We start from the raw sequence: 27,286 nt of genomic DNA, 5'->3' as shown, positions 1-27,286 counted from the left end.
CGCTTTGGGACGTTAAACCCCAATAAACCAAACCTTTTCTCTACTGCAGAGTTGTAAAGAATAGAGAGAAGCTCAGAATAGGTTATACAAGCGACCGATATAAAAACGCTGGTTGCGAGTTTTGTTATCTGTATCTATTTAGGACAACGAATATGTGGTGCTTAACTTCCGCTTAGGTTTGTCTGCCTTCTTATTTGGTTTGTGCGATTAATAATGAGTGTTTGTGCTTTCTTGTTCTTTCCTGTTAAGTTAGAAGACTCCTGTGTGTATTCATACAAGTGGCGATCCCAAGCAGAGTCCGTTGAAATCAGCGCCGTGTTGCAACCTTTAAGGACCCATAGATACGGACTACTTATCGGGCACCGTCTCAATGGCCGGGGAAGTCGACCTTGGCTCGTGTGTAGAGCCAAGGTAGACACGGTTGTTCGTTTTTCATGCTTGCGCGGTGCGTGCCTACGCAGCCAGTGCTGCAGCAGCAATCGACTGGAGCGGTGACTCGGGAAGCTCCAGCTTCGTGCGGGAATGGCGCCCGTCGGTGAGTGAGCTGTAGGGCAGCGCACGCAGTGAACTTCTTGGCAAACAGCGCATTACGGATTATTCGCATTAACCTATGAAGACTTCCCAAAGCGGCTAAACCTATACGGGACGCCGTAGTGGAGGGCTCCGGAAATTTCGACCATGCGGGGTTTTTTAACGTGCACTAACATCACACAGAACACGGGCCTCTTGCATTTTGCCTCTATCGAAATGAGACCGGCGCGGCAGGCATCGAACACGCGTATTTCGGGTCAGCAGCCGAACGCAATAACCACTGAGCCACCACGATGGCTTGGAAGCAATAAAGAACTTCGGAACCTTCGTAGGCGTACCCATTTTTTGGATTTCGGTTCGGGCTTGCGCCGACAACGCGGTCGAGGCTATCAAAAGCATGTTACGTAAAGCGAATGTTTTTAACATTTTGGCTGGAGCTTGCGCGGGCGTCGGGTCGATGGCGTGGGCAATAGCACGATGCCCTACCTGTTCGCTTTGGTCCGAAGTTGATACAGGGCCGAACTATTCGACGCGATCGTTGCCTACTTATACTGCTGTTTGCTTGTTGATTCCATCAGCTCACTCGTGCGAAATGATATCAAGCGATAACTTGTTTCCATGAGTGGATGGCTCTTTTCCGGCTGCAAAAGAAGCACTTATGACGGTGCCAGGGCCAGGTTGTACGCTTGACTTTATTTTTTTTAAAAACTAAAGAAGCCGGTGTAAGGGGGACGTGGTTTTCAAATCACGGAAATGTTGATATGAAACGAATTTTAGAAAACATCTGAGTTGGTACCTATAAGGCCTTTTTAATCACCCCCCCCCCTCCCCAAATATCCGCGAAAACAGCTTTCAATTCATTTCAAAAAAAATATTTTCGTAATCGTTGGTGTAAAAAAACTGGCTGAAATCAATTAAAAAATGGCCGATTTTCGATAGCTCGGCTTTTGGATTGCGGCTCGCGGCTAGATTTTATCAACGGAGAGCTGCTTTCACCGCAGTTCTCCCGTCGGAATCGAGGCCCCACCTTCGAAGACACTAAACATTACAGTCTAGGGGCGTTTAGATAGACACGAACTGCCTGTGCAACTTCAAGGCCAGTTTTCTGAAAAGTATTCTCTGACCTGACTGCTTTGATTGCAGAATGCCTAGCACGACAATACACAGGAAAGTGGCTTCACGGATTTTAATGCTGTTTATTACATTGCGCTCCCTTATAAAATCTTTATGCGGTGACATTCCTGTATTTTCAATTGATTTATAATTTTTTAAATCCGTCTTTAATTTGTCATGACGCTAATGAGCGCATCGTGCAAGCGTGGATATAACATTCGGTGCGGAAAAAGGCCAGGTTGCTAAACATATTCGGAGAATTTCATGCATCAGCAATTCCGATGGCTTAACCTTAAGAGCGACTGCTCACTCTTGCGGTTTTCTGTTGTAACGCTAGGCTTTCTGCAAGTCTCGTACAGCAGTGAAGCGCACAAAAATTTTTAATCTCAGAACTGCCCAAGATATTGCAATAAATTTTTTGTTTAGGCATTCACTGGACTTCAAAATAGGCGAGCCAAACTTGATTACTGTGCGCAAAAAAACAAAGCTTTCAGCACCGAAACCTCCGTCCCCTCTTTTAAGTAGTTACCGACTCGATTAATTACGACGATAAAGGGTTTCTTGCCCCAACATTTAAACACTTCAAATCGTGTCTGTATAAATGTGACACTAACACCGACGAAGCGCCAAAACTGCTATTTCAAGGGTTTAACAACGAGTTCCAATGGCCGTGCTTGTGGAGCCGCGAGCTATTTTGTGCGCGTCGCAGCCAGGTAGGCCATTCGAAGTAGGAGACACCGTATTCACTATCCAGCAGTATTATCACTGGGGTCGGCCTCTGTTCCTCTATTATTGGTGGATGATAGTTCTGTAGGGGAGCGGTTAGGGACAATGGATACAGACGAGACACGTGCAAACGCGGAGCCCTTCTCTCGGGTCCTTCGCTCCTCAGCGCTGCTTGAAAAATTCAGTGATTTACCACTTACGCTCATAGATCACTACTACGGATGCTAGATCGGGCGTGGGCCCCAATCATCTAGCCGGGCATTCACTATTCCCTACGCTAATAGTATGCCTGTCAGTGCTCGTTCCGATTGTACTTAAGAGTCTGACGGGGTGCTTCTGGTGCTGGAAACTCGATGTGTTTTGTTGCGAAAGGAACACTACGCGAGTCGCCGAGCCACTTCGCGGAGCAGAGGAAAGGCCATACTGCGCATGCGCGAGAAGCAGTGACGTCACGCGGCGCACAGCTGGCGCGCTGCCGCCGTTGCTGCGCGGGTGATTCAGAGGTGCCGCGTTCGCCAGTTGCGCATGCGCAGTAGCGGCGCATAGCTAGCGTGCCGGGGCCGCTGCCGCGCGCTCTCCATCGCCTGTCTCTCTCTCTCCTCGTTTCGCAATTCTTCAGGTTTAACCGGAGCTAAACTACTGCCAATTTTTGTGCACTTGCAGATTTCCCGCCGATTTTCCTTTTTCAGTTCGCTTTCAGCTTAACTCTTTCTCTATACTGTTGTCTTTGGTCGTGTTGCTCTCCGTTTTTAAGCACGTATTTTCTTCTGCTATTATTAATGGGAAAGCATTACTTGGCTTTGTTCGCGGGGTCGTGTCATCAAAACGTGTCGGCAGTGGTTTTGGCGCTCTCACTATAGAGGTAGGATCTAACGAATGGTTGTAATTGATAGAGGATGATGCGCAAAAATTTGATGTCAATAGCATGCTTAGTTAATTAATTAGAGCCAGAAATGTCGAAATAGTGTGGACGCCGATATAGTGAGAGGACGGGGAAACAACGGTGGATGGCATGACAGTGGAAAAATAGGCAAAAAAGTGAAAATAAAGTCTGAAATATATTGAAACGTGTTTTATCAGCGATAATTAATCGACCAGGAAGTTTGATTGACAGATACTAATTAAATAATTATGAGCGAAAAACATTGGACGGTTGAATAGGCTGGACGGGGATATAGTGGGTGGACGTAAAAGCAGCGTTGGCGCCAAATTTGAATACCAAAGTCTGCGATTCAGGTGAGGGGATGTAATCAGAATAAATTTTATTAATTAGGTGATTAATTAACATGCTTGATTCAGGAAAAATGAGGAAAATGTGATTTCGGTCGATATCAAAGGGAAGCAAAGAGAGGCGACGAGTGCCGCGGAGGCGTCAGTGCTTTCGCATTCTCCCAATGGGGGTCGCCGCAGAGATCTGTAACGTTTTTGTGCTTCACTATGATTCGCTGCTTCTTTTCCACACTACCTCACCCAGTATATTGCTTAGTAAAAAGAGAGCAGAAAGATAGAATTCTCGAAAAGAGAAAAAAAAAAATCAAGGGTCGCTGCGCGGTAGCCTCAGTCCGTTAACCAACGTTCGACAACAGGAATTCTTCGTCTGGATGCCAAGACAAAGACAAGCCCTCTTGTCGAAATGTTTCCTACTAAAAAAAGATTACAAACAGTCCTCCACCAAAGCTGGGTACGGCTTACCGCCCTGAGCGGCTGTGATCGTCGCCACGAGTGTTCCTTGCTCTGTCCAGCAGTGATACCGAAGGTTAGCGCAAGGTCATTGACTGGGCAAAGCTGCAGTCGCAGCCGGCGGCGTACTGCAATAAGAATTCCGTCTACGGACTCTAGTCTTCAATCAATCAATCAATCAATCAATCAATCAATCAATCAATCAATCAATCAATCAATCAATCAATCAATCAATCAATCAATCAATTCCAGATTAAGCCGCGAATTAGCGCCACACCACTTACCCACGGCAAAAAAGCGGAAGAAAAAGACACAGGCCATTCAGACTGCACTTTTTTTTTTCCATGAATGAGTACTATATCGCTGAGTTGCCCGTTTTTCTTGACCACTGTCTTACGGGACATTCGTATCACACCAAATTCAGCCTTGCGTTTTCCAATGAACCGCTTAGCTTCAGCCCTTGGAAGCGGTCTCTGCCCCCTCTCTGCCACTGCCCGTCGTCGTGTCGATCGCCGTATTTTATCTTTCTACCAAGGCTAAGTGAGTGGCCAAAGATTAGATATCGCCGCGGCCTTCGCGGATCAGGTCGCTGTCGTCTGACCAGGTGCGTCATCCTCAAAGACGTGCTGGGGACAGTGAACTCCGTTGCGGCCTCTGTGTTGACTGAATTACAGTAATAGCAGTAAGAGTATTCTCTGTAATTCTTGAGAAGTGCACTTTTTTCTTGTGTGCTTGTTGTAATAATTTTTCTGTGACCTCCTGCCCATGTAATACCCTGTAGGGCTCTTAGGGGCATAAATGATCAAATTGCAATGATATTCATGATACTGGTTATTTTATTGTCTCCTTGCGAAGAAACACAGAAGGAAACAGGCCTGTCAAAGCCAGCAAGAAGGCTTGCATGACCAGGCCTGGCAACAGAACTGCACTGAAGGCTTTCGTCAAAGCCGTGCGTGCAAACTCAATCAAGCGAAGTGGGCTGATAGAGAGCAGGAAAAATTGAAAACAGGAGGCATGAGTAGTTTACACTAACCTTGAGATAGTTCTCAAGTTTTTTTTTGGTCACAGAAAAACTATCGTCGGGTAGTTTTTGAATATTTTCGGAACATAGACAGAGCAGCTTCTAGGCCTACTCTGTTTTGTTGCAAAATGTGGTAGAGAGAAGCAGGGAACATTTCTTAATGTTCAAGCAGGAACACTATTTTGACATTTACGGGTCCAAAAAATGACCCACGAAAACTGTCTTAAGGGAAAAAACACGCTCACTCACCATGTCAAGAAATTCTAGGCTTTTCGGAGCCTCGCACGGGTTCCTGATAGGTACAAGGAGTCATCGCGATTTATATACACAATACATGGCGTAACGGGTGTGCGTAGATGGGTGGCTTAGTTCCTTGCTTCCAGTTCATGGATTGGATTGAATGAGTGGATTGGATGAATAGAGATTCCATTAGCCGCCGAGATACCTCCTTTCCTTCGCGACGACAGTGGCGTGCTTCCAGTCAATCGTGTGAGCATGTTCTTACTCATGCTGGGCAGTGGCGTTAGTCGCGTGATTATTCTTTCTTACGTCACGATTGTGGTCGTTGAGCCCTCTTGAGAACGTTCCTGTTTCGCCGATTTAAACCTGGGGGTAATCAGTCCATGGAATCTGGTAGATGACGCCTGGAAACGCTTCAGTCGGCCGTCTGTCCTTCACGTTCACTAGCTGGTTACGGAGCTTGCTGGTCGGGGTGTGGACAATGCGCATGTCGTATTTGGAAAATACGTGCGATATATAGTGCCTAGCTGATTCCCTGCACGTAAGGAATCGCTGCACGTGCCTAGAATATCATGTTGCTCTGATTTGCCGGCTTCAATATCCGGTTCTCAGTCTTGCAGACAAAGCGACTAGGTTAGCCTTTATAAGTGAGCTCACGTTCGACCGTCCTCAGTTCGTTTTTCAATGAATTGCCATCTGAGCAGATGCTACGGCATGTGTTATTAAGGATGATACCACTGACGTCTTGTGGCCGGCCGGATGACAAGATATAAAATTGCGGTGGCTACCTGTGTGCGTAGGCTTAGGCTGTCCATGAAGCGTGAGACGTCTTGCTTCTTCAAAATACAGAAGCAGTCGTCCACGTAGCGGTAGAAGACTCTCGGTGCAGGATTGAAGGTGGTTAGTACCTTTTCTTCTAAGGCTTCCATTACTAAATTGGCCATTGTAACGGATATCGACGCTCCTTTTGCCGTGCCCTGTGTCTGCTAGTAGAAACTGCCTTTGTAAGAGAAGTGAGTTTTGCCAAGGCAAAATTTCAGGAGCTCGCAACGTCAGGGATGTCTTAAGGTGTGCGGCCAGGAAAACTAGTGTCAGCTTGCAGGGCTTCTTCGCATGTAGCTACTGCTAAACATTGGTAGGGTTGTGAAAAGCGACTTGAGGTCTAATGAAACCGAAATGTCTTCTTCACTCAACGAGATTCCATGCAGCTTGGAAACAAACGTGGACGAACTTCCGACATGCGTCGGGGTCTTACCGGCTAGAGGACTCAACAACTGATGAAGATAGCCTGAGAGCCGATAAAGCGACGACCTGGTGAGGTCGACAATAGTTCGCAGCGGTACGCCAGGCTAGTGGACTTCTTTGGGCAGGCCGTAAATTGCAGGATCTGAGCCGTTCGTGCAGAGAAGCCTGTAATAAAGGCTCAGAAGAAGGGCGGATCGGGCTAGCTGGGGCACGTTTCACATTTTTCGAAAGCGCTAAAACAACACAAACAAAGAAGGACCAGACAGGGACAAGCGCTACTTTCAACTGTTTATTTCATGGTTTATCTAGTGGTCAAATGCTACGTGACACGGCAGAAGACTGTACGTGCGCGATGAAAAAGTGTAGCTGCCGAGACTGAAAGAAACAAGATGGCATGTGCAAGATTACGTTGATACACTGAGGAATGCGAGTTCTTTTTTTGGCAATGAAATAGAAGGAACGCTGACATAAGTGCTTCCCAGTGGTGCTATTTTCTGTGCTTCGATAATCTCTCGGGTGAGTTGATCACGACTACATCCGATAATATGGCACTGATTTAACAATGGAGGACAGTTCCGGAACTTACACGCAGTGAATGGCCAGGTTGCTTCCGGACGAATTTCTAACATTATTGTTGTGCTTCTGCAGTCGGTCGTTGAGACAACAGCCTGTCTGTCCAACATACTTTTTGCCACAAGACAGAGGGATGCAGTAAACAACACAATCAATACAGTCCACGTACGCAGTTTGGTGTTTGATGTCACATGTTTGTTTGACCGAGGAGTAGGGCTTCCTCAGCTTACAAAGTTTGCTAAGCTTATGAGGGGCGGTAAACACAACTCTCACGTCTGCTTTCTGCGCTATCTTTTTTAAGTTGTGGGAGACACTACGCACGTAAGGGAGCACAGCAACCGTTTTTCTTATCGCTAGACTTCTGTTCGATATCTGCAAGGGCGTTAAGGGCCCTAACTATGCGTTCTGCTACCAAAACCTGTAGTGGAACAGGGTAGCCAGTGGCGGATAACCGGTCGACATGCTTCTGGAAGCTACGGGGCATGCAGTGGCGGCAAGATTTTGCCAAGGCGTTTCTAAAGCAGAGTGCAATGACTCAACGTTTTACCAGTTTTTAGTGGGCGGAGCGAAAAGCAGGGAGGGGCTTACTGCCGCGTGTTTCGTAGCTCCAGGAAACGTGGTTGTCGGTAAATGAAAAGTTAATATCTAAAAAGCTCATTTCCCCGTCAGATGGTAGTTCATGGGTTAGTTTAGAGGGCTGAGTTTATTCTGGAAGGCTCCTAAAATGTTGACAGCTTCGTGCTGAATGGAGTTCCGGTCACTTTCAATAAACACTAAAAATGAAAAATAAAAAACCCTTAAAAACTTGTAAACCCAGTAACACAATTACCCAATTACGCAACCGAGTTAACAATTTATTTACACTATTTTAAGCCTAGTACACAGCGAAGAGAAAAATTGTGTTCTAGGCGTAGTCTGGACAAATTGACGAACAGCTTTGGTTTGGTTTATGGGGTTTAACGTCTTAAAGCGACTAAGGCTATGAGAGACGCTGTAGTGGAGGGTTCCGGAAATTTCGACCACCTGGGGTTCTTTAACGTGCACTGACATCGCACAGTACACGGGCCACTAGAATTTTTCCTCCAAAGAAATTCAACTGCCGCGGCCGGGATCGAACCCGCGTCTTTCGGGTCGGCAGCCGAGCACCATAACCACTCAGCCACCGCGGCGGCTAAAATTGACGAATAGCGTTCTTCAAATCAAAATCCGGGACTTCTTGTTTTAGCGATCCATCGGTTGGCCTTTCCGGAAGAAAGTTTTTTAGATACACGGATTACGAATGCAAGGTAGCAGTTTCCCGAGCTTAAGTTGACGCGTGAGTGCTCTGAGTGTGTGTGTGTGTGCGTGTGTGTGTGTGGGGGGGGTGTATATATTGAAGCTTTTTAATAAACCGTTCAGCCGCGAGTATGTTCTGTATTCCCCCTTTGTGTTTGTTTTGTACCGCCTGCGTTATTCACAATGAATATTTACTAACTTGCTCAGTTATCGCCATTGATCTAATATACTAGATGCAGTGATGAGACGACTCGAGACGTGCAAGAATAACGGTAAATCTATCGGCGGTGACTACTGCGGGTTTTAAAACAAATTGTTTACTTTTTATGTGTTTACTGAGGAGAATTTTTTAGAAAACGATACTCGTCATCATCATCAGCCCGACTACACCCACTGCAGGGAAAAGGCCTCTCTCATGTCTCTGCAATTAACCCAGCCCTTTACCAGCTGCGGCCACCGTATCCCCGCAAACATCCTAACTTTCTGCCGCCCCCTGCTACGCTTGCCTTCCCTTGGAATCCACTCCGTTACCCTTAAGGACCAGCGGTTATCTCGCCTTCTTGTAGTGCAATCGCTGTGCTGTAACATCTGCGTATTTTAATACTGGAGCACCATCGCCTTAAAAAAAAACAAAGCAATGAAGTCAAACCTAAGCGAAATCATTTGAAAAGATATTGAAAAAAAGGGCGATAGGGTGGAGAAATAAGGGACTCTACATCGTAGGCGTAGCTTGTTGTTGTTGTTGTTTATATGTGCCTGACTCATTAATTGCACTATTTGTCAACGATGGTCGAGGTAATTTATAAGTCATTGAAATATCCACTAAAACCAAGGAGATATAACTTTGCATGACAAATTTAGTGTCTAACTGTGCCTAAAGCTCTTGACATGTTGGTGAAGAGAGCAGATGCGATTCTCGCGGCACTTCTAAGCACATACGAAAATTCCTGAAGAAAGGCAGTCTTGCTCCGCTCCGAGATAAAGCCAAAATGGCGACTGGAAATAACAATACTTGTCCAGTGCAGTCTAGCGCGCTGTTTTTCTGCGTAGCGTACAGGAGTAATTAATAGCATATAAATTACCGATGCCGCAATTTACCGACTAAAAAAGTACGTTTCCTGCAAATTTACTTACTGCATGGCGTCTCCTAGCGCCATCATGTGGTACCCACTGAAAACCCCCCTCGCGGTTTATGACGCTGGCCCATAAGATGGTGCCATAATGCAAGCACAAATGATTCCGCGTTACCGCACGTAAGTTGTCTCAAGTGCCTCCTTGAATTTTTTGTAATACAATCTGTAGTATAGATTCTTTTTACTAGCTTTAAAACGGGACTACACAATATGCCGTCTTTAAAGCGGCCATCATTGAGGCGCTCTCCTCAAACCCATTGAGGATGAGCAGAAAAAATAGAGCCTTCTTTACAGCCTGAACCTCCAAAGAAGCCGTGCCATATCGCTGATCGAAAAAAAGACGTTAAAAATGACGCTTTTCGCGGAGGTGTACCAAATGGCCCCGTCTTCGATGGCAAATGTTGACCGCAAGCACCTCAGTACCACTTGACATATGACTGTTACCTTAAACTTACACTGTGCAAAACGTGCCAATTCTGCAATCATCAAATGCACGCCAGAATAAACGACAGGGCCGATTGCAGGAAGAGAACCTCGGAGCTATTTCTGTCTTCCTATCATCCTTTCACTCCTTGTTTTTTGCGCAGTAAAATTTTAGACTTCAGCTACCAACAAGGGCAGCACAACAGATTTAGCAATAACCACAGGTGTATGTATATGATGAGGGGTTTCAAAATGAATAAAGTTGAAAATCATTGCAGTGGAATGTTTGTTTCTGTTTTCATTTTTCCTTTGAGTCTGCGCCGCATGATAGGAGGCGCTGACCGGAAAAACCCTCAACGTTTCCTTAAACTCGAGGTCTGTTGTGTCAGGCAGGTTGTGAGGGGCCAGAACCAATGATATACCATATTTAAGACGGGTTGCACTATCTGCAGACGCAGCCATAGTTAGCGGCGTGGCTCTGCTGGTGCTGCTGACAGCAGCCGTGGCCAGCGATGTGCACGTGGAGAGGGAGACCGCAGGGGGACGAGTGCGGGGCACGGTCCTGCAAGTTGTCGGACGGCGCGTCGAGCAGTACCGGGGCATCCCGTTCGCCGAACCGCCCGTCGGCGAGCTCCGCTTCCGGCCACCGCGGCCCAAGGAGCCCTGGACGGGCACCCTAGACGCCACCGCCTCTACCCCAGCCACTGGTTGCCCCCAGGTACGCTTTGGCCCGACCACTTACCTGCGCGACTAGTGCCGCATTGCTTTGAGTAAGCTTACGGAGTTCAAAGAGAATAGTAAGAATGAAACGCCTTCTCAAACCAATTCCACACTTTATTGCTGCGTGAAGAGTTGCAGCGCAACACCATGGCGTCACAGCCGCTGCGCCGTATTGCGCATGGGCAGAGTTGCGCCGCGCAGCTGGGATATAAACCGGACGCGCTCGCTGCTCAGACGCGCACCATGGAAGGAGAGCGGCCGTGCTCGTCACGGCAGCCTGCGTGAAATTGAGTCTTCCGATCCAGAAGTCGGCGCATGGTACAAGGCTGGGCGACGGCGTGAAAGCGAGGCGCGAAAGGCTAAGCGGGTGGCCGAAGAACTAGAACGTTTCAGAAGAGATGAGGCTTGGGCATGTTGGTAAGACATACTTAAGGGAAACAAATAGCGCACACGAGAAGACGGGACAAGCGAGGAGACACAGACAAGCGCTAACTTTCAACAGAAGGTTTATTGCAAAATCGGGAGCGTATATACACATGCCCAGAATGGCAACAAAGAACAGGAACGAATATAACATCAACAAGACACACACCCCCTCGGCAGCCATCTACTCATCGTGCCAGATATGCAAGCTCTTTTTTTGACAAATTAACGGAAGGTTCACTGACACAAACCTTCCGTTAATTTGTCAAAAAAAGCATGCTTATCTGGCACGATAAGCAGATGGCTGCCGAGGGGGTGTGTGTCTTGTTGATGTTATATTCGTTCCTGTTCTTTGTTGCCATTCTGGGCATGTGTATATACGCTCCCGATTTTGCAATGAACCGTCTGTTGAAAGTTAGCGCTTGTCTGTGTCTCCTCGCTTGTCCCGTCTTCTCGTGTGCGCTATTTGTTTCCCTTAAGTAGAGGAACGTGTATCGAAGAGACGCCGCTAAGCTGCTTAACGACAATGATGGCGTGTCGCTACCGAAATGTCACTAGACGAAACTACGTTCACTACGTATATCCTGGACTGCCTGAGCTAAGCCACTGCCATTTTTTTAAACGCGATAGCTTTAAGGGGCTCGTGTCGAAGAAAATACGGCGTCGCCCTCGGCGTTGGCGTCGTTGATCACGGGCGAAAAATCCCCGAAAAATCCGCAAAAAAGCATCCTAGGAGGTAGGTGTTGGCCACCTAGATAAGGTGACCCTGCGGCGTCATCACAACCTGCCCACCCGATTGTGAACAAACTGCCCACCGTGGCAGGTGGGAGTTAAATAATTGGTCGCTCGGGAAGAGCTGCCTCGGTCGCACGAGGACCTCCGGTGGCAGCACCTGCCATCACAGGGCAGTGGCTTATCGCTTAACCGCTGCACCAATGAGCCATGAGTGCTATGAGGGCACCCAGGGATCTATGAATGTAGAGAATGACCAATGGTACGACATAAGAAAAATAACCCAGTACACTATCACGCCATACTCGTAAGGCTAAGTTGAAGTGTCCCTTCCAATTTTTTATTGCTGGTTTGATAAAAAAAAACGCGTGAAAATCACACTCCTGCGGGAAGGTCCAGTATTTTCTCTAAGAATAGTTCGTGAGACCTCTTTAACAATAGTTCAATTTATTGGGGATAAACAGTGGGGTAGGGGGCGGGGGGGTTAGTCGATTGTATGGAACTGATTGTTTCAGTGAATTTATATCTCTAGGTAACCTAGACATTGTCTTTAGAGAAAAGAATGTATGCGCGCATCGCGTACGCACCATTTTTAAGGGTCATTGTTGACGTACGTCATTATCTAGGTGTATCACTGTCGGTCTTCGTCACCATGCAGGTTGAAAGCGCCGCGCTTGGGATGCAAGGCGTTACCTACACCGAGGACTGCCTGCGGCTGAACGTGTGGGTCCCCGAGGGCGCCATACATTCGAACACTAGTCGGCCAGTGCTCGTGTGGATTCACGGAGGAGGCTTCAACTTCGGCAGCTCCAATCAGGCCAACTACAGCGGCGCCACCATCGCCGCCATGGCGGACGTGCTGGTCGTTTCGATGAACTACCGCCTGGGCATGCTCGGCTTCATGAGCGCCGACTCTCCCGAGGCTCCGGGCAACGTCGGCCTCCTGGACCAGGTCATGGCCCTCCAGTGGGTGCAGCGCAACATTGCGTCCTTCGGAGGCGACCCGCAGCGAGTCACCCTGTTCGGCGAGAGTGCGGGCGCGGCGAGTACGCACGCCCACGTCCTGTCCCCGATGAGCGAGGGCCTCTTCCGGAGAGCGGTGCTCATGAGCGGCAGCATGTGCAGCGTAGACGTATCGGACACCGTGCACGGAAGCATGGCCAAGGGCAGCAGAGTGGCCGACATCGTCGGCTGCTCCAGAGGAGGAAGCATCGACCTCTCCTCTAACCCGAACGAAATCGTAGACTGTTTCAGGAGCAAGTCAGCTGACGAGCTTGTCAGGGCTGCCGCCGAAAGCGCGGCGCCGAAGTTGCTCCCATTTTCACCCACATACCACGACTCATTCTTACCCAGGGTGCCGCTGGCCGCCTTGAACCGGGGTTTTTTTGGATCCGTCGACATCCTAGCGGGCGTCACTTCGGACGAAGCGGCTTTCCCGTTCCTTGCTTTGGCGAAACCGGAGCTTCTAGCGGAAGACCTGGACGCTTCACAAACTCTCGCCGACGCTCTCAACGCCACCGTGTCGGCGTGTCAGAAGGTGGATACACCACACATAATGGCTAAGTACACCGCCGACGTTCTGACGGACGACGGCAATGCTCTCAGGCGTAGGTACCTCGACTACCTGTCGGACCGGATGTTCAACTGCCCGCTGCGGCTGCTCGCAGAGAAGCACAGCGATAGGGGCTGCAACGTTTTCGCCTACGTGTTCAGCCACAAGTCGCCGACGGCGCCGTTCCCGAACTGGATGGGCGCGCCTCACACCTCCGACTTGGCCTTCGCCTTTGGCCACGTGTACGCCCAACAGCCGGACTCACCCGACGGCCGCATGAGCGAGGCCTTCGTGCGAATCCTGGCCACCTTCGCCGAAACTGGGTACGTGCCAGCCCCAGCGCTTCATTTCTTCCCATTTGTTACATGCGGTAACTGGGACTGTGTGCTGCATAGCTCCCAAACAGGTGTAGTAGTAAAAGAAGCCAATTCACGCTTTGATTCAACTGTGGATATTTACTCATTAAATTATTTGGAAATTCCGTTTAAAAGTGTAGCCACTTGCGCGGAGGTCTTCTGATGTGAGGAATGGCGCCAACAGGACTATAGTGGCATTCTATGTGTAGTCAGGTGTGGAGGATGCCTGTTAGAATTGCTGTGTATTTTCACCGTCCTTTGGGCTGTATCGAAGCGGAGAAAATATTGGGCCGCTCCGTGGTGCCCAAATTAGCTGGGCTGGGGCTGATGTGGTTATCTACCGGGCAGACTCGAAATCCGATCCTCGGTACGTGCTCTCCCTGAAAGACTTATATCTCGCACACTAGGCCTATATTGTGCAACTGAGGCAAATTCTGCTTGATTTTCAAAATAAACTTTATTCAGTGGTCTGTCGTTATCTGCGAGCCGTATGAATGCGCACAGGTGCCATCGGAGGAGAGTGAGCGGCGGGGGTATGCTGGCAGCGGCATTACCGGCAGGGTCAGAGCCCTGTGCTTGCGAAGCCTGAAGTCATGGCTCAATGACGACGTTGTCATGCATGTCGTCATCATCATCATCATCAGCCTAACTACGACCACTGCAGGGCAAACGCCTCTCACATGTCTCTCCAATTAACCCTGTCCTTTGCCAGTCGCGGCCCCCGTATCCCCGCAAACTTGCTAATGAATCTCATCCGCCCACCTAACTTTCTTCCGCCCCCTACTAGGCTTGCCGTCTCTTGGAATTCACTCCGTTGCCCTTAAGGACCAACGGTTATCTTACCTTCGCATTGCATGCCCTGCCCAAGCCCATTTCTTCCTCTTGATTTCGGCTGGAATGTCATATAGGTCAAGTCTACAGTGACGCTTCGCCCACATTCGGCACCACCGAACAGAATTCTTCCGTGAGAAAAAATACGCCGTTGTTGAAGCTTTTATTGTTTTTTCACCAAGAAGCCAATCATGAGACGAGCCTCTATTTTGGCAGTGTGGGGTTGACTACAGGGGCGAAAAAATGTGGCCCTGTATTGTTTCCAAGTTTAGGGACACTCCATGTGCGGCTGAAGATAGACCCAGGCAGCTCTTATTCAGTCGTATGCGCTTTCCTCGCGCCATTCATTGCTGCTATCTTCAATAGCAACGAGCTGCCCGCTCAACAGCTCAATCTTCGCTAACGCCCCTACAAGCGAGGCGTAAACTCGCTGGCGTACAATGAAGAAATGCATCAAAGTCAAACTCCATGAAGCGCTTCTATAAAGCCTTAGTATGGATCCTTCCACTACGTAGCGTCTATCTTTTATTTTCACTCTTTTCTTCACCCTTCCTTTACGGCGCGGTTAAGGCGTCCGCCGATAGCGAAACAGCCACTGGGCTTTCCCTTTCCTCATAAGTAATTAATATTTATTCTTATTTATTATTTTATACATAAAATAAAATTAGGTTATGTGGTTAATCTGCTGCAAGAATTTTTTGGGGGTTACTGACTGTGAACTGTGATGGCAATTTAGGTACTTATTGCACTGTATACCTTGTAAGGGAGCGCAGGCCTCGTCAATCCTGTTCTAGCATTTTGTCCGTGTTTCACCTCTGCTTTTGTAATATTAAAAAAAATTGAGTTTTAATTTCAGCTCTAAGCCCACAAAACGGCACTGCTAGCTTTGCCATTCAGTCCCTCTACAGGGATTCATTGCCGATGTCTATTCGATTAGTCTAATTTCGCATCAAAGGGCGCGTAGACCGCATGCGATCCGCTTTCAAGCCGGGTGTTTTCAAACACCAGCCAGCAATTTCTTCCTCATCTCTCCTCCATTGCTTTCTACTCTTGAGGGAACGCAACGGGGCGTTCGCATGTGGACGGACGCACTCCACATCGGCTCCGTGTCTTTTCGAAGATTCCGACCGAATTTTCACGTGGGCCACCGAAACTTTTCGGCTACATCGACGGATAACGTCACCTGGACCACGGCGACACCACTCTTGAGCCGGTGGGCCCATTTTTTTTTACTTTTACCGGACTTTTGAGTGGCCACCTGCGGCCGGGAGCGCTGAGCCTAGCGTAGGCCTAGCGCGCTCCCGGGGCGGCCCCGTGCGGTGCTTGCGTGTCTAGACATCGGCCAGCATGGAACCCCGGGACGCTGACGACCCTATCATGAATGAACCTACCCGGACCTCGGCCCAAGGTTCGGCGAATATTGAAGGTACGGACGAATCCCCTGCCACGTCGCCGGTCAATGCGAGCCCCGGACTCGGGGACGCAGTGACCGAGGCCATGGAGACCTCGCCACCGCAGCGGGACGACGGGGCCGACATCGACCCACTGCAAGACGAAGACATGGATCGTTGGGAGCTTGTTTCTTACAAACAGCGCCTAAAAAGGAAAGGCTCGAAGAAAGGCTCGAAGGGGCCAGGCGATCCCCGGGAAGAAGCAAACAAGATAGCGCCGACAGCCGCAGCTGGCGGAGCAGAGACGCAAGCGAGTGGCATGCCGCGCTTTACATTAAAACCACATCTGGCGGGAGCGCAGCGGCAGATAAGGCCACGTCCGCCGCCGCTACCGAAGGATGATATCAAGATCATTTATCGCCCCAAGGGAGGCCTAAAAATCAGCGAAATCCGTGTCGACCAGGCAACGCAAGCCCTCGTCGCGGCCAGCGGAGGAAAGATCAAGGAAGAAGACTTCATCATGAGACTCCGGTCCGGATCGAACATTATGATTGCGAGCACGCCCGACCTGGACATCGGCGACGTGCTCAGGAAGATCGAAAAGCTCACGATCAATGACCAGACGTATGCGACCAACACCTATCCAGCCCTACCGGACGACCTGAAGCGTGCGGTAATCCACGGCGTCATGCCGGGGCAATCACCGGCCCTACTGAAATCGAGGCTACGGCTTCGATCCCAAGGAGTGAAGATCCTGGAAGCGAGAATGCTGGGCAAGTCGGAAACGGCGCTCATCACGTTCGACGGCCCGTATATCCCGCAGTGGGTCATCTACCGCTCCGGAGAATTCAAGACCTACTCATATCGTCCTACGAGGCAGATCTGCTACGTGTGCGGAGAGCAAGGCCATCGTTCGGACGTCTGTCCAACGCCGAGCACCAAGCTCTGCAGGACGTGCGGCACACACGACCCACCAGAAGGCCACCCGTGCAAGGCCAAATGCATGGTGTGCGAAGGCGACCACGTCACTGGGAGTGCCGTCGACGCCTCAAGACTACTGACGAGCTCCGGGGCAGCACGACCGGCGGCCGGCAGTCCCGGAAACAACAATGGCAGCAGCAGCAGCAGCCGCAGCAGCAACAACAACTGCCGTAGCAGCAACAACCGTAGCAGCAGCAGCGGAACCCGCACCTGAGTCGAGAGCGCCGACCCAGGTGGCTTAGCTCGGAGCGGGACCATGGCCGCTCCTCGAGCCGAGGCCCTAGCACCGTGCGAGATTGCAGCCAGAGCCGATCCAGGGATGACTCTTTCCCGCCGCTCAACCGGTCAACGGCCAAGCCGAAGCAGCAGCACCAGCAGCCGCCGCAGAAGCAACAGAAGAAGGGCGGCGTCAAGGTGAGCTGGGGAGCGGGCTCTCCAAACCCACTGATTCCGCACTCGGATCAAGATAATATTACGCGTAACTCGAAAGAAATTAAAGCACTAAGAGAGGAGAATGCACATCTCCGAAAAAAAATCGATGACCTCATTAAAGAGATGCAGGCTCAGAGAACAGGGCACGTACCGCGGCCCCCGACCCCGGCTGCCGAAGTGCAACGATCTCCAACCCCCTTAGCAGTGAACCCCGAAGAATTAAGAGCTTTCATGCAGCGCATGGATGATTTCATGATTCGCACCGAAGGACAGTTCCGCCAAACTCATGCAAGATTAGATGCCATGCAGGGCCAACTCAACCTGTCAGAACAGAACGTCACATTACTACAGCAAAAAGTTGCGTTGCAGGACCAAAGTTTCCGCAACCACGTCAAAAGTCAAAATACGCAACGAATGACAAACGAGGCCCGGGACAGGCTCATACACGAGCGCCGTTTCGGAACTGAAGGCTCCAATCAGAACAATGCCCAAAACCATGGCTAAACAAACTCCACTAGAAATCTGGCAATGGAACTGCAGGGGGTACCGCCAAAAGCAGGGACTCCTAATGCAGTTTTTACATACGCAAGGCTCCACACCCGATATAATAGCTTTACAGGAAACTAACACGACACCGTCACTCAGGGGATATACGTGCTACGATAGCGGACGCACGGCAACCTTGGTCAGCAAAAAGTTGGTAGCCATAGCCCATGACCCAATTCCCAACACCAAAATTGAACACTTAGTGACGGAAATTATTCCCAAAAAGAAGCGTAAGGAAAAGAGTGTCTTTATCGTAAACCTCTATAGCCCGCCTCGCCAGCGGGACGCGAATTTGGATACACTCTTTCTAGGGGCCAGCAAACTTGCGAAAAGCAACTCGTTGCTCATTGTAGGCGACTTCAACGCTCGCGGACAGCAATGGGGATACCCCACTAATAATCACAAAGGTATACAGGTCGAGGACGCGGCGGAAGCGATCCAATGTACCCTCTTAACAGACGAACTTCAACCCACGCGCCTTGGCACTTCGATCTGCCCGGATACGTGTCCGGACTTAACGTTTGTCAGGGGAGTGAAGCACGCAACGTGGGAGAATCTGCTGGAGAATCTAGGCAGTGACCACTATATCCTGAAGACCACGATAGCAGCCACCAACATCAAGCGCAAGCTCGGCACAGCCAAGATCACCAACTGGCCGGCTTTCCGCAAGGCTTGCGCGGACCTGGAAGGGGGGATTACTTCCATAGATGATTGGTGCCAACAACTTAAAGACATCCAGAAGCGGTACACTCAGGAAGTGGATCGCACCGAGCAAACACCAGAGGTGGACCCTCGGCTCATCAGGCTATGGGAGGCACGTCGAGGACTCACCAAGCGCTGGAAGAAGCAGCGCTTTAACAGGAAGCTCAAGCTCAAGATCGCAGAAGTCACCAAGCTAGCGGAGGAGTACGCGACCCAACTGGCCAGGCAGAGCTGGCAGCAGTTCAGTAGCTCGCTGGACGGCACCCTCAGCACGGCGAAAACGTGGCGTATACTCAAGACCCTCCTCGACCCTACCCAAACCAGGGCCGAAAGCGGGAAAGCTATCCGCAGACTCGTCCACACCTTCGAGGGTACGGAAGAGGAACTGCTAGATAAGGCCAAAGAGAAATGCTACGGCACGACCTTGCCTGCGGCATACGCGAAACCATACCTGGGGAAACCGAACACCCACTTAGACAGGCCGATCACCAGGGAAGAAGTGTTCGCTGCCATAAAGGCATGCACGCGCAACACTGCGGCGGGAGCAGACAAGATCCAGAACGCACTCATACGCAACCTCTGCGACGAGGCGGTCGACCAACTGACCACCTTCCTCAACGGGCACTGGGCCGCAGGAACGGTTCCTGAAGAGTGGAAGCATGCAGAGGTCGTAATGATCCCCAAACCGGGTAAGAAACTCCAGATCGAAAATCTCCGACCTATCTCACTCACCTCCTGCCTAGGCAAGCTCTACGAGCGAGTCGTTACTCGGAGGCTCCAAAGCTACATGGAAGACGAAGACCTGTACCCCCACAGTATGTTCGGCTTCCGAGCCCACCTCTCCACCCAGGACGTCCTCTTACAACTCAAAGAGGAAGTCCTCACCAACGTCCCGAGCGTAGGCGAGAACGTGGTTATGGCCCTCGACATCAAAGGAGCCTTTGACAACGTTAGCCACACGGCTGTAATGGAAGGACTTGACAACCTCCACTGCGGCGAGAAGATTCACAGCTATGTGAAGGCCTTTCTCTCCAACCGCACTGCAACGGTTGGGCTCGGAGACCTTCGCAGCGCTAAATTTTCGACCCCCAACAAAGGCACACCTCAAGGGACCGTCATCTCGCCACTACTTTTCAACGTGGCCATGATCGGCCTCGCGAGACAACTCGAGAAGATCGAAGGCATACAGCACGCAATATACGCTGACGACGTCACGGTCTGGGTTACCACTGGGTCGCTCGGCCAGAAAGAAGAACGACTGCAAGCAGCGGCTACCTGCGTGGAAGAATATGTCAGTGCACGAGGCCTCGCCTGTTCCACCGAAAAATCAGAACTCCTGCGAGTCCACAAAGGGAAACACAACGAAGGGTCCCTGAATGTCTCCCTCGAAGGACAGCTAATTCCAGAACGAGACAAGATACGAGTCTTGGGAATGTGGCTGCAGAGCAACCAGCGATGCGGCCATACGCTCGGCCTTCTCAAGCAGTCGACCACTCAGGTCGCCAGAATGATCACGCGCGTGTCGCAGAAGCGCAGCGGCATGCGAGAGGGGGATACCCTGCGCCTTGTTCAGAGCCTGGTGGTCAGTCGCGTGGGTTACGCCCTCCCGTACTTCAACCTCAACAAAGGAGAAGTGGATAGTGCAGATACCATACTCCGCAAAGCTTACAAGACAGCCCTGCATCTACCAATGAACACCTCCAACGAAAAACTACTGGCTCTTGGAATTCACAACACCTTCGAAGAGATCAAAGAAGCCCAACTGGTCACGCAGTTAGCTAGGCTCCAGCAGACTCCTACGGGGCGCTCGCTCCTTAGGCGACTGGGGCTAGGCCGAACTGCGGAATTCGAGAATCGTACTGCGAGCATACCGGACTCAATTCGCCAGACGCTAAAGGTTCGCTCCCTTCCCCGGAACATGGACCCCAACTTGCATGCGGCCCGTAGGGCAGCCCGGGCGAGGTATGTACAACAAAATCTAGCTACAAAATCCACAACGGTATACACGGACGCGGCGCCGTATACAGGAAGCTCACATAACAGCACAGTGGCGGTAGTTATTGATTCGAACTTAGAGGAATTAGCTAGCGCCTCAGTGAGGGATTGCACGGTAACCGAAGGGGAGGAGCTGGCCGTAGCTCTAGCGGCGGTAGCCGGTTATCGAAGCAACATGTCCCTTACTATCCTTACAGATTCGAGAGAAGCGTGCCGTAACTACATGAACGGCCGCATAGGTCGCGCCGCGCTCCGGCTCCTCCAGAGCGCAACCCCACCAAAAGTCACACATAGCATTTACTGGGTGCCAGGACACACCGACATAGCCGGGAACGAACGCGCCGACGAGGTAGCTCGAGGGTATACGAGCCGAGCTTCTTCCCAATCGGACGATCTACCCGACCGAGTCAGCCCTACGTACTCAGACATTCTCAAGTACTATAAGGGGGTATGGATCCGCTATCCGCCGCCTCATCCTGATCTAAATCAACTAGAGGCAGTGTATTGGCGAAGATTGCAGACAGGAACATTCCCAAACCTGCATATCCTTAGCAAGATTTACCCGACGCAATATCGGGACACTTGCCCGTGGTGTGGTAGCAAACCATCGTTGTACCACATCACGTGGGAATGCAGTAAAAACGACAACTTTCGCAAAGACCCGAGTGCAGAACAGTGGGAGAGCCGGCTCTCCAGCGGCGATCTGGGTTGCCAACAAGGTCTGATCCAGCACGCCCAACGAGCAGCGAAGCTCAGCGGAGCCCTGGAATAGGGGCACCGACCCTGTGAGAAGAAGGAAGATGGACCTCTTCTTTCTCGTCTGCTACTAGCACCTTTCTAGAGCAATAAAAGTCTTTCCACTCTTGAGCGAAGTTGCCTGTTACGAAGTTGACTCCATCGGAGAGAAGCTGTAGTCAGTCATGGAATTTAAAAACAACTGCTCTTCTCTCAGGCTGACCACAGAGGCAGTGTTCCTCAAAGGTTCCGTTTTTTTTTCACTTCAGACGTGCACTGCAAGTTCTGAAAATAACCGAGGCCAATATTACCATTTTCTATGTACTACAGCGTTGTGATAATCTCAATGGCGTAAGAGATAACTTGGCCGTTCAGGTGCCAAAAATGCGGCTAGTAATATCGACCAGTGATTACATGGCTTACGGTGTGGGGTCTAACAATTGATATTTAATCAGCATCAACCACAGTGGTGGCCTAGTGATTGAGCATCCGCCTCGCATGCGGGAGGTGCGGGGTTCGATCCCCAGTGCCGCCGGGTACCCACCGGTTTCTTTAATGGCTACAAGATTTCCCCTGGCCTGGTGCACGACTTCCTTAGGGTGAAGTGCTTGGGAAAAGGGTCTTTGACTCCACCTTGAGCAGGCACGAAAATACTTTGTGCCATGGCGCTCTTTGGCCGGAGATGCCCCTGCGCCATAAAATTTCACTATCATAATTATCAACATCGTCAGTCGCTTACTTCACGCCGAGAGCCGTTACTGGAAGCCCAGTTTAAAGGGAGACTGAAGCACTTTTTCTGAAAATCGGGCTGGCAGCGGCGTGCTATAGTTTTTCATGCTGTATACTGGAATATCGCATCCAAATACGGCAAAAACAAGCGCGAATTGCCTTTTTTAGCCGAAATATGCGGCCTGTGCCGCGGGGCACGCCGCGCGGCGCGCCGCCGCCCGTCATTGGTCAAGAGAGATCGTGACGTCACTTTGAGGACTGGAGAAGCTGCCGACGCGGATCCGGCGGTGCGTTGAGTGCAGATCGCAGCTTTCCGTGTCGTTGTAAAAGCGAATACGGCGACTGTTCTTTTTAATTACCACCGAAGAAAAGGATACTACAGTTTGCTCATTCCACGTAGCGCCTGAAACCAAAAAAGACACAAGCAAAAAATTCTATGCCTAGCACAAGCATACGCCAGCGTCAAAGACGCGATGCAGACCATGCGTAAAAGGTGCCAGCACAACCTCGGCTCGTATTCTCGGAAAGGAAGGGGTGCGAACAATACTCAAGTCAATTACCGCCACCGGACGCCTCCTGGCTCGCCCGGAAGAGCGTCATCCCAAAGAAAAGGCCCAAAGCACTGTGTACAAGAAATCCTTTTCTCACTACCCGGCGTTGCAGATTGGGGCAAGAAAGAATTTTAAGGAAAAGATGAAGGAGCACAAAGTTGGTGTCAAAATTAGCGACGCAATCATGGTGCGCTGGAAACCAAGCAAAATACGCGCACAAGGCTGCTGCTTCACTCCTGGCGCGTTCAGCAGATGCCAGAAAATATTAATCGCTGCCTCGGAAACGTTCGCCCTTCCTAGATTTGCAGTTTAGGTTCAGTGAAGTAGTTGCCAACTACATGTGTGTTTAAAAGCCAAGCTAGCTCCAACTCGCCCGCTGCCACAACTTGATGAAGAAACCGAGTAAGGCTGCGGTGTTTTTTTGCAAAAACTCGGTTGGCATTCATTTCTCTCATAAATTTGCATCCCAAATCAACGTCAAATGCTTTCATTTTAATTGCTTAGCTAGGATTAAACGAGATGCCGCATATGAAGAGCTTCGATGCTTGCTTGCTTTGCTTTATTGTGCTTTGCTCTGCTTGCTTGCTTGCTTGCTTGCTTGCTTGGACACGTCGAACCGAGTATAAAATCACTAACCGAGCCTTGCAGAGCACGTCTCAGGTGGTCTGGCCGCACCTAAGCTGAGGAGAGCGACACATGCTTAAGCCTCTATAAGGTTTCTTCAGGGGCTAAGTGAGCATGTTTCTATTTTTAAAAGAGGCGCTTCTTCGGAATGGTGACACGCCTCTCATGCGCGAGGAGATCGACAGAACTGTGTCATGGTTCAGCCGCGCCTTTTCGGCAGAAATCTCCAGAGATCACACTAGGACAAGCTCTGCCTGTAGCCGCTCTTACGAAAGTGTTTCGAGCAGAGTAAGCTTGCTTTAGTCGGCATGAATTCTTCGTCACAGCAGCGAGCGGTTGCGCTGCGAGCTTGTGATCGTGCGGAAAACAGTGGAAGACGACACTGTCGCGGCCGTTGTTGTTCGTGGACACGAACGCAGAGTAGTACCTGTTGAATCTGATTCTCAAGGTCGGCTGACACGCTTTGTACGTCACAACGCACGCAGTACGAGGAACAACGCATGCAGCACGAGAAACAACGCACGCTGAAAGCGCGCTCGGGTGCGCCGAAGCATCCCCGGCTCCTCAACATGACGTCACGCTGGCCGACATGGACGAGGTTTCCCTCTCCGCTGTTCCCCTCTCCTGCGCTCGCACGGGGCGCGGGAAATTTAAACATCGCGTTTTTAACTGGTGATTGGGCCACTGTTTTAGCCAAAATCGAAAAAATAATTTCACAGACGTGATCAGCAATGACACTACTTCAATACCCTAGAAGGTTAGCTGATTCGAAAGCCGCCTCAGTATCCCTTTAAGCCGTGGTGTGATTGAAACCTGTTGTGGTTTTTGTCGTCGACCCAAGGGACCCAGAGATAAGGAAGACTCGAGCAGAGGGAGTAAGCAGATGGGCGCAGTCGTGGAGAGAGAAACAGAGAGAAGAGATAAAAAAGAGAACCGAATCTGTAGCTGCTGGGAAAGAAGGAAGAGAAAGGCAGAAGGACGGCATACACGCATACATCGCCATCGCCGCCTCCGAGAAGGCAGTTTGGTGGCGGAGGAAAAGGGCTCTGGCCGGACGCTTGCTGAACTGTTTTTTTTTGTCTTAAAATCTTCTTTGTCTATGTCAATGAAATATCAGATTTATGTTTACGTTAATTTCTGGTTACTGTCTTCTGACATTAATGCTCTTTCTGTTTTTTTTTCCAGTAATGGAAGTAACCGTACAGAGGAGGAACTCTGATAGGAAACGGATAGACCTAAACGTGCTTACCTACACAAAGCACCTCAGTGGCTGAATGTATACAGCCTGTTCCGTATTTATCTGTCCGTGTTAGAAAAAATTCTCCTGCGCAAACTACTGGACTATATGGGCCCAAATGCCGACTACAAAGTAGCTTATGATTGTCTTCGTCTTTCGATATGTAATTAAACATCTAAACTTGCCTGCATTTTCAGGAAGGCTGTGGCTAGAGTTCCGTCCAGACGGAACTACAATTTGCGCTAGAGTTCCGTCCGGACGGAAGTACAATTTGCGATAGAGTTCCGTCCAGACGGAATTGCATGTAGCGATGGGGTTCCGTCCAGACGGAACTGTACCTGACACCATACAGTTCCGTCCAGCATTATCTGCCACAAGAGTTATGTCAAGACGGAATTAAAGCTGGCGTTGGGGATTTGGAAACCAGTTTGCTTGCTGACTTTTGCATGTCCATTTAAAAAAGTTGCAATCCTGTTCCGCCTAATGTGTGACACGATATTCTGCTGCATCATTTTATTTTCCAAGCAGTCAGTGAGAAATGGCAATAGATCGAGTTTTGGCTTGGGTTTGTTGGCGCGTTTGCATAATGCTTGTTGACCGTTTGTGTATGTCTGTCTTTTTCTCGCTACGTCACCTTGCAGCACAAATAGCGACAGGGCTTCACATCACTTCGCGAAGAGTTTCTGCACTCTGCTTCTAACAGTGTCATTTTCCCGATCCTGCATGCATGCACGGAAGTTATACCTTCGAGGATGTAACTAAACGCTGTACGCGGACCCATATTTTGGTGCCGTATACATGCGTAGAAAGAACATCTGGACACAGCTTTGTCAACTGGTTATTCCAGAGGCAAAGAAATACTTTATGCGGGTAGAAATCACCTATTTTGTATGGACATTAGACAGTTTTAGTTTTACGTACGTAGAACCTTCACGCACGTAAACGTGAGCAGTCTACGTAGCGTACGCTCATGTCGCTTCGTACCGTTTTAGCTACACGTACGGGACGCAAACTGTGTAGATCTGCAATAGAACCTAAAAAATGCGCTAGCATGTTGTGCCGTGCCATCTTGTACAGATAAAGAAAGCTAATTTTGCTTTGTCGAGCTGCTTGGAGCGGAGCCAGGCCAAGCCACAGTGCGGGTGGTAAACTTTCCCCCTTCTTCTGACAAACGTTGAGCGATTTCATTAACCCAACTGTATGTTGCATGTTATCTTCAAAGGGATTGCATTGCTTCACGTCCCGCATCATATTTACATCGTCGCTTTTCGAGAAGCGAAGGCGCGCTGGTGTCCCACTCATTTTGACGACGTCTGCGTATGGAGTCAAAACGTGCACCGTTTTGCTTTTCCCGCCGACTGTGCCGAGGGTCTCGCGATACCCCGCGAGGTTTTGAGCTTCGCATGGTCTGGCGAGACCATCGGCACACTCGTTGCTATGACGACCACAAACGCTTCTTTGTCAGGCTTAGAAGCTGCTGAAACGGGTTTCTATCTGGAAAACAAAAGCTAGTTCTCACCTAAAACTTCATGCGAGAGCAAGAATGGACCAACTGAAGGCAAATACAGCAGTTTACAGCACTATACCACGTCGAGGGATTAGCGACGAAGCTGTTATCGTTGTGAAGCGGGCGGACAGGGCGCCGCCATCTTGCCAACGCCGCGTACGCAAGCAAGCAACGTGAAGGCCGCAACGCAAAGATCCGAATCTCACGTAAGTCCGTGCGACCCATGCAGACACTTTACGTTCTGCGCATGTGCACTGGTGACCCGTAAGCGCTCTACTTACGTGAAGCTTCTACGTACGTGAAACTAAAACTGTCTATTGTATGGACGGAACTCAAGCTGCAGTAAATATTCCGTCTGGACGGAACTGCAGCAGCAGTAAGTGTTCCATCCGGACGGAACGCTAGACACTCCGTTTCAGGAATAGGCGAAAAACTGCCTTTGGCTGCGGCAGAACTTTTAGTCCAGGCAAGCAAAGAAGCCACTTTGACAGACTGCGCCATCTGGCGAGTGGTGACGCAACCGATGTCACGGCTTGGGGCGTGAATGCACACCTGGCGCGGTTTCTTCGGATGTGCGTGTCGTCTGCTCCTTGAAATTAACACCGCTCGCCAGATGGCGCGGTCTGTCACACTGGCTTCTTTGCTCGCCTGGACGAAAAGTTCTGCCACAGCTGAATGCGGTTTTTCGCCGATTCCTGAAAATGCAGGCAATTTTAGACGTTAAATTACTTATCGAAAGACGAAGACTATCATAAGGTACCTTGTAGTCGGCGTTTTGAGCCCATATAGTTCAGTAGATTGCGCAGCGGAATTGTTCGTAACAGGGACAGATAAATACGGAACACGCGCCTTACGCAGCTAATTCGAGGCGGTTCCTTTATCTCGTTGCAGGGTTCCTGAGCTGCCAAGCGGGCAGAGGTGGCCGAAGTACACCAGGAGCTCTCCCGTCTTCATCACGATGGGCCATGGACAGTTCAACGAGACGAGAGGCTTCCGCGCGAACGAGTGCGAACGCTGGAAGTCTGTGTTCTGAGAAGTCGAAAGCTTTTCTTTTGTTGCTGCTGCCCTTCTTCTGAAATTGTGACGTGATTGTAGCAGTATTTCACGATGTTCGATCGTAGAATTATCTGACGGAATAAAAGCAATTGGTACATGTTTTTATGGAAATTAACTTAAATTTAATACTTCTAGTCTGTCAAAAACGGTCCGCATGTTGCCTAAATTGGAATTTTTTCTGCCGCTTGCAGTCAAGTTGGATATACAAACGCTTTACTTCTTTCTG

At 50.0% G+C, this 27,286-nt stretch overlaps 1 protein-coding gene across 1 annotated transcript; it reads left to right on the top strand.

Annotated features, from left to right (window-relative positions):
- The first annotated feature begins 119 nt into the window (after positions 1-119).
- Positions 120-27,159, top strand: LOC149328393 (acetylcholinesterase-like). The gene is made up of 4 exons (XM_089561831.1): positions 120-535; positions 10,413-10,678; positions 12,494-13,710; positions 26,896-27,159. The coding sequence occupies exons 1-4, from the start codon at positions 523-525 to the stop codon at positions 27,035-27,037; spliced, it is 1,638 nt and encodes a 545-aa protein (XP_089417957.1). The 5' UTR covers positions 120-522; the 3' UTR covers positions 27,038-27,159.
- The last annotated feature ends 127 nt before the right edge of the window (positions 27,160-27,286 follow it).

Source organism: Amblyomma mixtum, chromosome 9, assembly GCF_055824585.1.
Source record: "Amblyomma mixtum isolate Tamu chromosome 9, ASM5582458v1, whole genome shotgun sequence".
In the NCBI taxonomy this organism is placed as follows: Eukaryota; Metazoa; Arthropoda; class Arachnida; order Ixodida; family Ixodidae; genus Amblyomma; species Amblyomma mixtum.
This window is presented reverse-complemented; position numbering and strand designations above follow the sequence as displayed.

What these genes read in the sequence shown, in the direction of transcription:
- LOC149328393 (XM_089561831.1), top strand. An exon ending in CAGCCACTGGTTGCCCCCAG is followed by an intron (nt 10,679 to 12,493) that starts GTACGCTTTGGC and finishes GTCACCATGCAG; the next exon opens with GTTGAAAGCGCCGCGCTTGG. An exon ending in GCCACCTTCGCCGAAACTGG is followed by an intron (nt 13,711 to 26,895) that starts GTACGTGCCAGC and finishes ATCTCGTTGCAG; the next exon opens with GGTTCCTGAGCTGCCAAGCG.